This window comes from Labrus bergylta, chromosome 12 (assembly GCF_963930695.1).
Source record: "Labrus bergylta chromosome 12, fLabBer1.1, whole genome shotgun sequence".
NCBI lineage: Eukaryota > Metazoa > Chordata > Actinopteri > Labriformes > Labridae > Labrus > Labrus bergylta.
Genome location: NC_089206.1, coordinates 13,105,700 through 13,121,204, shown reverse-complemented (window position 1 = coordinate 13,121,204; position 15,505 = coordinate 13,105,700). Strand labels below are relative to the sequence as shown.

Here is a 15,505-nt window from a genome sequence, read left to right as displayed (position 1 = left end):
CTAAATGAATGATGTTAACATTTTGTTACATCATTTGAGACATGCTCCTCCCCCAACCTGGAGGTAGAAACAAACTGAAAGCCAGAAGGATTGAACGATCAGCCCTGCTAGGCCACCTGTCTCTCACTACCTTGAAAATCACCCTGTTTAAACGTCTGCTCTGTGCCCTTCTACATTTTTGTCACCGCCCTCCCACCCCTGCTGTTTGGCTCATCCCTAACATAAAGAGCCCCACAGGACATGAAGAAGATAGACGGATAAGGAGGGTGTACATGTTAGCCGGCAGCTTCTAGAGAAAAAGATAATGGCTCTGAAGTAACAGGATACTCACTGAAGGAGGGTGGGCCTCACCCTTTGTGAACCAAATCAGGAAATATGCACGTTGTGTGTGTGTACGTTAACTGAAAGAGTAAGGAAAACACTGTCTACTGACCTTGAAGCTCCACGCATGCACGCAAGGATTAATGCATGACTTATAGGGCAAAGGTTCAATGCATGGTTGGTGTTATCTGTTGTTGAGCATGTGCTGAATGTGTAAACATGTACATGTAGGAGAGTTTCTGTATCCACACGCACTCTCTATCTGCAGGATTTGCACGTTTGTGTTTCGAGTGATGAGCGACGTTCTCCCAGGAGAGCTGGCAGAGACAATCTTAAACCAGAGGGACAATTAGCGTCCCAATCCCCCTGCCAGGTGGCCCCTTCCTCTCATGCTGTCACCATGTGGGCCACATCCCCAATCCCTGCTCAAAGATCCTTTCAGCGACCAGAGGAAATCAATCCAGGGAGGCTTTCACTTTGCAGAATCTCTCATGTCAACAATGCCTTGAGAGTGAATATACTTGAGGTATATAATTATTGAACTAGAGTGAGTAACATGATGGTGATGACAGGTATTCTAAACACCTTTTAATAACTAGAAGACACAGAGTACTGAGTACAGTATTTACAGCTCCCGTAATAAACTACAAATCATTCACCAAAATAGCTAATTATTCTGACCCAGGAGACGATGGCATAACAAAAAACATTTTGTACTTCTTTATCTCTATAATTTGAGTTTATCAGTTTGGCTTACTGAGAGGGGATCCACTGATAGCAATTATGTTGCTAAATCCAGAATGATAAGGAGTACATGCTGCTCGTTTCCTCTCTCTGATGATAATAATAAATCGCTGTGTGTAGAGCTGATTTGAGGCTGACGTTTGAAGGTGCATTAATATTCAGCAGAGCTCTGCACATGTCTAATGAGCGTGGGCGTTAGTGCATTACTGCATAATGCATGAGCTTACAATACCGATCAGTCCTGATACTAAGCCTCCACACAGTAGGCCTGAATGGTAAGAGAGAAATGAAAAAAAAAAAAAAAAGAGGCAAAAATGAATAAAGACCTTAAACCACTAATAGATTCGGATACTTTACTCATCAGCTTTGGAGTATCAAACATCATTCAGACAATATTTTCATAGAGACTTTCATGATAATTACGCCATCACTGGAGTCATCTTTTTTTTTTCTTTACTTTGAACTCAACAGAGCTGCACCAGCTGGGTGTTCAGGTCTCTTCCTGTCTGGGGGTTATGAGGCTCAGCTGGAGGGTCAGTGCTGCATGGTCCTGATGAATACAGGCCACCTCTGAACCTGATTAAGACCCTCCTCCAATCTGATTACAATGCATAACACGGCTTTGACCTTTCACATTGCTTCCACATCCTGTGCGACACTGAACCCCTCAGAGACTGGGGGTGGGGGGGGTGGGGGGGGGGTGGGGGGGTGGAAGTTGATTTGAGTAACTCATTAGGGTTTTTTGTGAATCTGCGACACAGCATTTAATTACGCGAGTAGAACACGTCACATGGTAATGTTTGTGTTAATGTGTGTGTGTGTGTGTGTGTGTAGGGGGAAAGCCACCTGAGGTGCCACCTAAAGAGATCTAGTCATTGTGAAACCTTTGATGACCACAGGCCTGTGTGTGGTTCATAATGACCCCCTGCCTGCTGTCACTACAGGGAGTGTCTGGACAGCTGCTTAAAAACACACACTCACCACCCACACACACACACACACACACACACACACACACACACACACACACACACACACACACATACATACAGACAAATGTGTCACTTCCATGCAAAGTGGGTGGCAGTTCAAACCTTCATACCGTAAACCTGACTGATAGGATTGATATGTTATGGATTAAAAAACATAGAGAGGATGAAGTTTTCTCCTCTAATGAACCTGGCTCTGGTTCATGCAGTACTGCAAAATATCACTGAAGCACACATTTGTGATGGTCAGCTCTTTCTCACTGTACTGCAATGTTTATGAACTCTCACTTTCAACTCTTAAGCTTTCTTTTCACTGTTAAACTGCTTTTGACAGCACAGTGGGGCTGAGCCAGCTTAAATCTCACTAAAGCTCGGAGTAATTTCTCAAGTGTTTCTGAGTGACTATAACCTCTACTCGGTGGCTAAGCCACGGCAGCAAAGTTTCAGGCTTAACACAACTGTAGATTAGGAATGTTTTAATACTTTATTGAAGGCTCTGCTCTTTTTTTTTTTCAGCTTGCTTTTTTTTTTTTTTTTTTCTTTTTACAAAATCCATATTTACTGGCACTTATCCCCTGGTTTGGCTCTCTTGAAAAGTAATGCCCAGACAGCCAGATGGCACATGCCTGTATTATTGATATGTTAGTATAGACAAGCTCAAATTAAATATATAGTTTTTTTTTTCCTTCAAGCCACTATTTCCCTCACTCCACTGACCTCCCTGTAACCCTCCATCCTGCTCACTTAGCACTTCAGTAAAATGCACATGCACTAGATTTTCCCCCTATTTCTGTTCCAACACAGTGCAGAAGATTCCCAGATGCCATGACGAAACCAAGTGAAGGTCGATATTCCTCCCACTGCTTCTCTTTCTAATGCACTGACCTCTTTTGCGCCATTTTTTTCCTCCAACCCCACATCCCCTCTCTCCTGTGAAGGTGTCAGAGTGCTTCAGAAGCCATGTACCAGTCACGATTAAACTCATTCCTCGTTCTGAGCTGTACTTCCATCATAAGCATCTATCCATTAAAGAGATGTAGAAAGGGACAGCCATGTTCACTTCTGTTTAAATGTAAAATTGTGCGCCACAGAAAAAGTTTTGGACTTGTTGATGGAATAATACTTCACATGTCCCGTAGACTCTGCAGCACGCCAAGGTCACGACAACCCCCGGTTAAATCTAACTCTACAGAGTCGCGCTCATCACGGGATTACCTTCGGGAGAGACGAGGCATGAATCACAGATGCAGTGCAGCCCACCCCCCCCCCCCCCCCTGATATAGCTTTAGACAGAGCAAAGGAATAATGAAGCTCAGGGGCCCATTGCTTCTGTCAGCGTCGACAAAGTCGGTGAAAGCAGATCTGCTTTTATCCTCCTCTGTGCTGGGAGCTGTTGTCTTTCTATTCAGCCTTATCAGGTTCCATTATGGAGGAGAGAAAAAAAAAAAAAAAACACACTCAAGGTCACACTTTTCAATGAGACAATTAAAAGCTAAAAAGTGAAAGGAACCTTTGGAGTGTGTGACTGATGCCCTCTGTGTGAATGCTGAGCCCACAGGGTCACAGTGTGCCAGCATGCACTTTACTGTGAATCTGTGCTCTTCAGGTCATTTGGTTGAGAGAAGAGAAATGTGCACGGGGAGCCTGTATGTACATCATTAGTCTGAGTGAATGTGTGACCTGTTTGTATGTGTTGTTGATTTATTAGGTTCCATCGATCTGGTGTTGAAAGCCTCCATGGTGCTGTGAGCCAGGGACGCAAATCAATAACAACACACTTTAAGAGCTTCCTAAAAGCTGATATCAAAAGACAAACCTTATCCCGGATCAATAGCAAGTCTTCTACATGCATTTTAGATGACCCTTTCCTAAGTGTTAAAAATAGACATCAGTTTGTGAGACATGTAGCTCAGTTGGCTGAAGTGACAGCAAGACGGGGTGATGTTGGGTGCTGTGGCCAGATAGCCCAGATAACATCCAGAGGCTTTTAAGTTGTAGGTCACTCAGAAGGTGAAATGGCTGGTGAAAAATGGAAATGGAGAACCAACTCCCGACATCTACTCATATCCCTCTGCAGCACAGTTATTCTAGACTCTAGAGAAACCAATGTTCCAGCTCTTTCTCTGTTCCCCTTTCTCTGTCCCCCCCCCCCCCCACCCCCCCCCGCCCGCCTCTTCTGGCTTTAACTAGACAGGCGCAATCTGTCTTGGCATTGATGTCAAAATAAATAACAGTGCAGACGACATCGATACCAAAAAGGGCTCTGAGAGTCTTCTCACATTTGCCTCATGTCAGAAGATAATAAGAGGAAACAAAGAGCAACCCTCCTCTGATCTTTTTACCACTCAACTCTGACCTTCAAGAAATCCAAGGTAAAAGGTTCAGCACTGCCATGACAGCACCCAAGCTCCATCTGTTCCCGAGAAACTCACAGCGTTTTAGTCCCAATTTCTGTGATTGCGGCGACAAGACAATGATTCTTCTCTTAATAAGCGTACACTTCTGAAATCTCTTGCAATCAATGCAGAAACCTCCCTTATTCAATCCTCCACTCTCATTTTTCAGGTGTTTAATCCACCTGAACCAAACGGCACTTAAATTAAGAGGGAGTATAATGTCTGACGGCTCCATCCACCGCGTCAATGAGGTGGAAAAAGCAATCATGTTTACCATTTGAATGGCTTCCACATTAAGGCGATTGACAAAGAGCACGGCATCATAATGAATGTGTCGGTGAGGGGAAATAGGTGAATCATTTCAGTTTGAAAAGATGATCTTTAATGAGTGGATAGGACACTTTAACACAGCATCCTAAGAGATGTATATTTAGAGAGGAAGTGCTGCCAGCAATTCCAAGAGTGTGAATAAAGAGAGTACAGATAGAGTGAACTACGTTGAAAACAATTTCTCAGCACTTTTTATCTTGAGCTGTGCTCGATTATTTCCTCAGGCTACGGGGGATCTTCATTCTGTGAGGATAATGGCAGCCATCACTGTGGGCTCGTTCCCCTCCAGCCAAGAGATTGAATTTAATGAAGTCATGCCTATTAGAGAGCGCCTCCTTACAATGTTACTGACTCTTTGTGGACGTCTAATCCTGTAGACGATACCGTAGCAGTGAAAAATGTCTCATCGGTGCTTGGGGCTAACATTCAAGTCTTTGGCATCAGAGCCTGCCTGGGAGGTTTTTTTTTTTTAAAGAAAATGTGACGGAAGCATCCAGATGAAATGCTGTTACTTCACGGTTGTGAATGAACTGGGCTGTTCAGACATTCAATCCGTTTTACACTTAGTGAAGCGTCCAGGTCTGTGGAGGATGACACTATCTAGTCATTGATATGTGAACAACAGGCAGTGAAATTACATTTTCTAAGCCTTTCACGATTTCTCCTTCCCTTCCCTTTTTGCTGTGTTCATGCCATGAAAGCTCTCAGCCTAAATACATCTCAGATTTGTAGAGGAACATCTCACTTTCACACAAATACACACGGCAACAGTGGCTGCCCAAGTATCAGTTGATAATCAGTTGCTGAATCTGAGTCATTCATTCAAACTCCTGACTTGATATGATTAGCCATGCTGTCCCAGAAAAGCAGCAACGTTCACCACTTCTGCTGAATATGCTCTCATTAAGACCTTTTCTTTCTCTCTAATGGATTTCAGGCCTCCTTCTCTTTCTTTAGAGCCACCCCCCTCCCTCTGGTCCTCCCTGCCTCAGCTTATGGGCTAATTTGAAAACCCAGGAGACAAGGGCGTCTTTCAGTCTTGTCAGTCTGGTGACAATGCCAGCCTCAGTGCCCAGGCTCCCTCCATTTGCCTGCCACACACACTCCTCCTAGCACCCACAGAATTACCATTAGAAGGGTGTCATTATATCCCATAGATGGGGCGATTGTCACTCTTTCACCTTTTATGCAGCCAATTAAAGCTGGCAGGACCCCATGATGCTGCATCAGGGTGTTTATTACAGGAATGGCACCTTCAGAAAGGCATTCATGTCAGTTCCACCAGTGTAACACCAGTCTCACTAATTCTGTGGATTATATGTGCAGGAGAAAAAGTAATGCTTTTACTAACAAATGTAAACTAAAGCTCTTAAAAGTAAATAAACTGAGGTCATTTAAGACAGTGTAGAAATGTTTACCCTGCACAGCAAGCAGCACACTGTTCTACAGGAGAGCTCGGATTCAAAACATGTCTACTGAGGCACATCTGGTTTTAATAATGCCAAACAAACCGGAGATGCAGAGCTGAGCAGCAGCTGACCTAATTATGGCTGAATTTGGAGCTTTCTGGAACTTAAGTCGATGATGTGGTGGACATGCCATTTTTTAAGTCGTTTCCACTAATCTCAGTAAGAAATGCTGCCGACATCTGTTTCAAGCGGTGACACACGGAAAAACAAGCTGAGTCCTGTAATTTTCTGCCAAAGACATTAGACCCCCGCTGGAAGGGGGGGGGGCCTCTTTCAAACGCTTACCAACTTGACCTGAAAACCAGCGGTAGGCCGGATCTCTTGTGCATATACACAGGAAGACTTTGGAATACTGGATTCGTTTGACCAATCATTTAAAAAAGCATTAAGAAGATGAGGAAAATGGGAGGACTAAGACTTAACGCACACTGAAGAGGGCGGCTGCACGGCGGAGGTATGCAGGAAGGGTCAAAACAAGCAATTAGTAGTCTGGTGCTTCTCTCCTCATAAAACCAAACTCCTGAAACTAGTTGCAACTTCAGAGCCCCCTCGTCATTATTCTAGCGAGAGGCTCCCTTTGGCCTCCTGTCAGTATCTGTTCATCTCCCTTCAACCCGTCCTGTCTCCCTGCCTCTGTGTCAAACGGGCTTCCTGGAAGCTCTGCACATCTCTCAAGTCAGTGGGATCTCCGCCCGTAGAACTCTCCTGTTAATTCAATCTCCTCATCACCAGCTCCATCACACAGGCGTGCCCACTGGCAGACATTCAACCCATGCTCTGCACGGCACCCTTGTCTCCTCTAATGAGGTCAACTAGCTGTGACCATATATGTAAATAGAAGCGGTGGAGAGGTCAGACATTGTTTAAAGTGGGGCGCAGACTATAAAAGGTTGGCATTATGATAGTCGGGGAGATTTAGAGAGAGGTGTAAGAAAACGCCTGCTGGAATGTGCAGAGGGCATATTCTACATGGTGATGGTCATGTTTTCGGTTGAGTAAAAGGCTTGTTTGAGCTGCCAAGTGGCGTGTCACTTATGAGCAACAGGTTCAGTATTATTGTCATCAAACTGTTCAAAGAATTTTGAGATATTAAATCCATTAATAATTCATGTACGATCATGCATGTTTCCCTTGGCCCCATGTGTTTTTCTGTTGTCTGTAATTATAACTCCACCTTGCTTCACAATAAGGGTGGAGGACATCACTTTAAGCTTGAAGGCAGGGTGTTGCTTCTATCAGCCAGGTGTGTCTCCTTCAGCAGTTACATGATGATTAGTTTTGTCTTAGCATGTCAAAAAGACACAACAGCTGTCGGGTCTTTAATCAAACCTTAAAGTTATACAGGTTGGGACAGCTGTATTGAAAGTCTCAGAAGCCAGGGAATGTCAGTGCATTAATTAGGCAGCACTTCTTCTTTCTGTACACCTGGCTGTTATCTATGAGAACTCGTGTCCTCATAGTTCAAAGTGAAAATGCTGAGCGTCACATTGTCCCCACCGGGCCCGGCATCGAAGCGAAAGAGATTGAAAAGTGATGAATTTCTGCAGATTCAGAGGGTTGAGTTACATGAGACGTAAACAAACCCACCCATTGTTCTGAACAGCTGCAGGCAAAAAGGAGCAGACACAGCTCTCTGCTTCAACTCAAGAAGAAAGTTCAAAACTTCAGAGTTACTTACATTATTAAGTATTGACGTAGGGCAATAACTATTACAGAACAAGCAGTCCTCTGTTGTTACTCTCAGACTTTACTCAAACATAATATAAGAATTGTTTGTTTAAATGAATGCAGATAGTTTTTTAACCATCTTTTAAAAGGCCGGGAGCGGGCCGAGTGGTTAGTGCGCACTCCCCATGCACAGAGGCTTTCGTCCTTCAAGCGGGCGGCCGAGGTTTGAATCCGACCTGTGACTTTATCCACCATCCTCTCTCTAAATAAAGGCATTAAACGCCCAAAAATAAACCTTAAAAAAAGCAACAACAAAAAAAAAAAAAATTAATATTATTCCTATTACTATTCCTGGTTTGGGAAATCCCTGATCTTACCTCTCTCATCTCTTGGGAGATGGTGTTCAGGCGTTCATTCTCAGACTGGGTATTGGTGAGGATGTTGCGTGTCTGGCGGAGTTCGTTCTGCAGCTCGAGGACCCTCTGTTCGTAGTAGGCCTCCTTACAGGCCGACTCCTGGATCAGAGACTCCTCGCGGCTCTCCCCATCGGCTGCCACCTTCCTGTGGTTGGAGTAGGCTTGTCCGAAGGCCTGGAGAGACAATAAAAGAGGAACATGATTTTAATATTGGAGCTTTAGTATTGAAACATATAGGAGGTTTGGTTAAAAAAAAAATCATAACCCCCTTTTTAAACCAAAAATACGGATATATCTTAATCAAGGAATGGAGTGATTTATAGCTGTTTACATTTTTTATATATAATTGCTCTGTGATTACTACTGAGGTTCAACTGGGGACTGTCCCGTAGAGATAATCAGTTAGGCTCCATCTGGGCTGCATCATCCTGATTCCTGTCTTCCCCCCTTGGTCCGCCTCCTCCCTCCCCTTCCTGCAGGATGTTGGCCTCCCCTCGCACGTGCTCAGCAGTGACTCCACAGATGGCAAAAACCAAACAGGAGAAGTGGAGCAAATGGACGAGTGTCTGAGACCATGAGACGCCTGTGTTTCTAATGCTCTTAATACTTCAGGGGATCATAGCAGAGTTGGGAGGAGGTCAGCAGATATGATTTGATTTTACGGATTTCCTGAGAAGGATAAGGTTTATGGAGATTAAACAATTATGGAAGCCATACAGGCCAGACTTCTGCCTTCTTTTGGGGGATTTTCTCTGTTGAAATGCCGAGAAGAGTTATGCGGTTTGACAGAGAGATGTAAAAACAGTTTCATTATTAATAGTGCTGCTCATGGTGCTGCCTTAATTTGACCTTAATTTCTTAATGGCCTGCTAGACAGCAAATATAATTTTTTTTAAAAAGAAAGCAAAATGGAGCGATAGAGAGTCAGTCCTTTAACTGCAGCCGAATCTAGGTTAGTCTACAATCTCCCATCGCTCAAAAAACCTCCCCGTGTTTACAGATTTCATTACCCATCCTGTAACGACCAGTGAGCCGATCCCATCTAGCCTCTCAGTTTGAGCGCAGGCCTGTAATCTGAAATCACCTGAGGCACTGAACCTGACCTTGTTTGCAGCTGCAGTGCACTCTCCCTTCTCTCTGACCTGCTACCCCCTTCCATCTGCACGTGACCGGCTGCTGCAGGATTTTCTCTCTTTGACGGCGTACCGTTTTAATCCCAGTAATTCCTTTAGAGAAAGGAAAATCTGGAAAATTTGCAGTGGTCGCACTGACCTACTTGCAGGACTTGGTTGAATATGTAAAAACTAGTTTAATGGGTTGCAGGAATGTGTGACATCATGTCTCGTGCAGGCTGGCTTTAATATCTATCACGTTCCAGGAAAGATGACGACCCAGACTGGGAGATAGTGATGGTGAACAGATACACTCTCACGCCGAGAGACGGTATGCCTTATTTAGAAGCAACAGCAGTTTGACATGGCGCTCACTTTATGTCAGCAACATGAGAAGCTTGTAGAGTGTAGATTTAGATTTTCAGAAGGCAAAGACGAAGTACCAACTGAGCAAACTCACTCGAGATAAAATGAGTGCATCAGGTGAGCGACAGGAAATAACTGTTTCTTCGCGCATCACCCAAGAAGTTTTTTGCGCAAACATTTATTCGCTGTGTGTCTATTTTAAACTTGTGAACTGCTGAAGACTTCACTCTGTGTTTAAGGAAACTCTGACCGACTTTTATTTACTGTGTTCCTGGCAGATATCCTGCTCTGCAAAACTCTCATAAAATGAAAATAATAAAAGTTGCTCGCCTACAACAAACATTGACGGGTGCACATGCGCAGAGTTTAGAACTGTTACACAACAAGTCATCTTCTAGTTAAATAATAAAAGCAATGATCACTGCCAGTTAGCCATTGGGAGGTGCTTCAGTGATTTTTTTTTTTAACCAAAAGTCCCGTGGCTGTTAACTGAAAGCCAATCTCTCAGAAAAAAACATCTAATATCAGTAGCTTTAAATCAAAGTTTCTGTTAGTGTTAAATAACTCTCCTCAAACCCTTCCCAAACCCTTCAAGACTCAAAGGTCAATGAGCGGTAATGAGAACATCATTACAGAAGCCGAGATTAACCCAATCAGAAACCAGGGGGATCCCATCATTATAATCTGGGGGCACTGTGGATATTGAGGGGGCTCCAATCAATCCAATCTACGAGGCCTTCCTTCAAACATAAAGTAGAGCTCCTAAAACAAAACCCGCTGACCCCCAACGCCTTTAATCTGGACTCCCCGCGCGTGGGTTTAGGCTACTTTTAGGGAGGGTAAGCGGGGGACACACGCGACCAAGCCTACAATCCCACAGTAAGCTGCCCGCCCAATTCATAATTCATCTTCAACTTGCCATATGCTGCATTTTTTTTTTTTAAAGCAATTTGAGCATGGATTATTAATCTCTTGTCAAGCTAATCAAAAGGCAGGTCTTTAGTCATTAGCATGGTGTATGGACTGGATTTCATCATAGTGTCATAGATCAAAATCTATGAGGGAAAGTCGATAATTCACAGGATTTATCCCTCAACAAAACTAAATATCTGATTCCAGATGAGTACACACATTACAGGCTGAGGTTAGACGCCCTGCTGAGCCGGTCTTTATGCCCGAGGCAGCCAGGCCGGAGATCAAAGTACAAATTCACCGAGTTAAAAAAAAAGCACCATGTGACTGAGGAGTGGATATAATGAGACGAGTCACCTCTGATCTCACTTCTTCTTTTCTGAAATGTCAGGTTTATTTCATTACTTCCCCAAACATCGCTCATTTTCAAACACGAGTCATGAGATTAACACATGGAAACTCTCAAAGGTTTAAATAAAGACTTCATGTGTGGGTGCATGAACGCATCAAATTTGAGGAAGGACACCAACAACTCCTTTTTTTTCTTTTTTCAAACCTTTAGTTGCTCTGGCAATGAGGCTCAATTTACACCAAGGGTGTCAATTAAAATAGTTGACCTCTAAGCAAAACAAAAGTTGCTATAACAAGCGTGTCCATGACAGGTCGGTCAACCTGGTTGTTGTGTGTTCAAAGCATGTTGGGGGGGGGTCATCACTACATTGTCCTCTAATCTTACCGAAGGCACAAAGTCTACTGATTAGAAGGTGAGACAAATCAGGACTCAGTCAATCTGCTGTTTTTCCTGTGAATACTCTTCAGTGATAGAGGGGGGAAAAGCTAAACACTGGGTTTTGAGAGGGACCTCTGCCGCTTCTGTTCAACACTATACATGGTTCAGGAATGTAAAGCAGAGAGAATATAGGTCACAGAGTTCACTCAAACTTTCTCTGCTCAGAATCCTCCTGTGTGTGTTTCTCTGATCTGGTGAGTCAAGAGCACGGGGGGGGGGAGAAGGGCTTAGGGTCTCTGACAGGTATAACAAACAGATCGATACTGCCCGTCTCATCAGAGGCCCTGTGGAGCTGGAGTAAAGTACATCTAAAATTATATTTTCAGTTTCTGTCTCAAAGGAAGAAAACCGTCTTTGTGTGTGTTTCTATGGCATGAGAATGGTGAGCTGGTAGTGAGAATAGTGAGGAAGGGAGAAATGTCTCCAAAAGAAATCATTACTGAAGACACTCTGGAATGGAGTATAAACCCAATGGGTGCTAACACACACACACACACACACACACACACACAGGATCTACTACACACAGGGCCGGATTAAAGAAAAGGGCCTGGAGTATTTCAGTCGATATAAGCAGGTCCCATTAGACAACCCTGCCTTAGGAATAAAACCCAATTAGAAAACTCTTTGGATTTGGATCTGATTCTTTTTTATCTCTGGTCCAGCTATAATCATCTCATGTTTCCAAGTTTCCATTAACCCCCCTGTGGTCTCACAGGCTGGATCTGATAGGAAAGTACAGCTTGCTGGAGACACTAACAGGAGAAACAGAAAAAAAGACAAAGTAGAGGAGCAGAAAGCTGCTTTTTTTTTTTTTGTCTGTTGCGCCATATTGAGTGAGGCTGTGCCTACAATGTGTGCAAGTGGAGATACCTAGTAAGATAACAATAGCCCTTAAAAAAATGAAAAACAAAAAAAAAAATCACCTGCGTAGAGCGTACTGTTGAGGAGAAAGCCCGCACGTTTAAATCCGTTATCATCCTAACCCTGATTTTGCGACATAATGCTGACTTGATAATCTGTCTGCACGATGCCAGATAGGGCACATCAGGGCATGCTGTCTGTGCAACACCAGACTACACAACCTCATAAGTGCAGAATTGAAATTTGAGAATACATCAGGCGAGACTTGTGGACCAGAGTGGGCTGATGTTGGTATCTACATTCCTGCGCTATGACCGAATATCACACTGTGTCATTCAGATGACTTTTCGTGTGAGAGTTGAGGTCGGCCCTGAATGCCAAAGCAGTGTTTGAGCAACAGAGAAGGCCAGTCACTGTTAGTCATTGTAGGCGACTGTGGAGGAGGAGGAGGAGGAGCTGGAAGAAGAAGGAAAAAAAAAAAAGAAAAACCCCGCAGAGAATAGATTCTCCGGCCTCGTGAAACACTGCTCACGTGGAGCTTCAGTTTTAAGTGCTGATAAACAGAGACATCATGCCTTTCTCTCTCTTTATCGTCATCTCTCTGTTCACAGGCCACAGCACAGCCAGAGACTTGGATTTGCCTTCAGCTGTGTGTTCACTCTATATTTAGCCGTCCACTATCAACTCTTTGGGCATGTTATTATTTTTTTTTTAAAGCATTTGACGAACCAGTGGCTTCATGCAGCACGCATGCGTGTGACCTAGAACGGCACAATAACCCGCTGACTATTCTACGCTTCAGAGCCTCAGTGCACACTGTTTATTTCTTTAAGACTTTACAGGCTCTCCGTGTTATTGAAAAGGCTGTGTATGAAACATGGTTTTGTGAGGAATGCAAACCCATGTCACGTGGCAGTGATTTCTTGTTTTAGGTGACTCGATTTACTGAGACAGTGATGCTGATTGGAGCACGTGAAAAAGCTGAAGCAAATGACACTTTTAATGAGTAACAGAGAGGAAAAATATTTACTCTTCAGTGGGAAAGATTGATTCATGCAGAAACACAGGGATGCATTTTAAGCCTTTAACTATCGGTGTTGGTTATGATTAACTCTCCAGCACTTTAAAATATATCTGTCTAGCTTTACTGACAGTTTAAACCTTTAAAGCCAGAATTACAGCAAAATTATTTAAAAAAAAGGAGTAATTTAGCATAATATGCAGAAAAAAACTGCCATTTTTCCTGGTGAGATGAATACAAAGTGTGATACGTCAAGGGAGAAAGATGAGCGAGGAGAAAGAAGAAGGTGAGAGAAATGCGGATGAGGGAGGCACAGATTTGAGCCGTTGCCTGGCACAGAGCCGCATTGATTTACTGCATAGAGCCGTTGGGTTAGTATTCCTACACAGTCCTGGCCGATTTCACACTTAACACACATCCCAGTTCCAAATTTTTTTCACAGTGTGCCCTGCAGTGAGCCATACTGCAGCACCTGGTGTTCCAGCCGTGTTTCGGCTTGTTCCACCCTATGAGATAGAGGAAGAGGGGCGTGTTCAAAGGCATGCAGGGGTTCCGGCAACTCTGCATGCGACTCATGTTTTCAACACATACAGGGGGGGTGCACTGCATGCCAAAGGCAAGGAATACACTACAGAGAATATATATATAAAAAAAAAAAATGCTGGGGCTAGAGGAACATGCCCACAGAGACTTGGAAGACACACATATTTCCTAGATTTAGCCTCAAGTAAACTGGCTGAACACGATTCTCTCTTGAAGGGCGTAAACCTGCAAAATACAAGCACAGAGCTGTGCCAGGTTGTGGTTCTCCTGAACTTCAGGCGAGGAGAGAGAGAGAGAGAGAGAGAGAGAGAGAGAAACACCAGTGGGGATGGAGCCACTGGGAGAAGGTATTCGCTATATACACTTACAGCTAACATGTACGTGTGCACATAACACAGTCACACGCACACTCAGAATTCTCTGAGTACGGGGCAATGTACTAATCAGACTCATGAGGCCCTTTACACGCCTCACTGAAGTCCTTACACAGAAAAAAAATATCAGAATCGCCTAATTGGGCTGCCGCAGATCCGTGATACTTTACACAAATTCTCCCAGTATAAATCTGTGTGTGATGATTAAGAGCTAGTGAAAGCTTTCATCAGATGTGTCTTGGGAAAACTACGTTTCATATTTTATTCCCACTTCACACAGGACACTAATCTGAAGTCAGCATTAGAGATTCTGTGTGAAGTCTTTGGTCCGATCAGAGCTCACGTTCACCTAATCTATATTCATCTTACGTGTGCGCAGACAGGACTTCAGAGAAAACGTATCATCCCCTCTATAAAGGTCAAACACCTGCAAAAGGAAGACAGTCAAGCCCCGCACTTCCATTACACGGTCTGTGCGAGGCTCAAGACTCTACGTGTTCAACAACGGGCTCCTGTGTTAACACAAAGTGGAAACAGGCAGGCAGCTAAAAAGCAAGGCTCTCCAAACGGTTTATTTAGCCTTCAATGTTTATGATAAATAAAAATGAGGGCGGCTTGTACATATGTCACTAATCAGGCAGTGTGATGGGGAACTATAACTTTCCCAACCCTCATGATGAAGCTTTAAAAACAAGCCATGTTCCACGATCAACATTAACAGAAATAGCAGATTTGTGTGAGGTGATATTCTCTGAGATGGTTTGTTTTGACTTGAGTAACTGTTTTTCTTTCTCTTTTTTTACACCAAATGAAAAAATAAACAATGTCTGAATGTCTTGTAAATTGAGGGAGAAGAACAACAAGGCTTTAAACTCGACTTTTGTCCTCAGAATTTAATCTTAGCAGTCAATTAATGATAAGTAAGCATCTGTTTATCCCCGATTGGGTCCATTGTTTGACTGCTAAATCTGCCACAGAATAGAGGAAAAAGCCTGCCTCTCAAGGGAGAGCCGGGATTCAATAGGTCTGATATGTCGCTCCTCCATATCAGCAGTCTAGCCTAGGAGACTGGGGTTCTTTATCATCCTTTATATCACAGCAGTTTTCTGTACCAGCTCCCGCAAAGGGCATTCACATTTGCAATGCAAAGACAGCCTTATCTGTGCCTGCCTGTAGCCATGCTGTCCCTT

General features: G+C 43.7%; 1 protein-coding gene across 1 annotated transcript in view; it reads right to left on the bottom strand.

The window, feature by feature from the left end:
* Window positions 1–15,505, bottom strand: part of LOC109980892 (protein bicaudal D homolog 2) — a 42,348-nt gene that overhangs the window by 16,623 nt on the left and 10,220 nt on the right. The window contains exon 2 of the mRNA XM_020629439.3: window positions 8,295–8,507. Coding sequence (XP_020485095.1) covers window positions 8,295–8,507 — 213 coding nt within the window. The remainder of the gene's footprint in view (window positions 1–8,294; window positions 8,508–15,505) is intronic.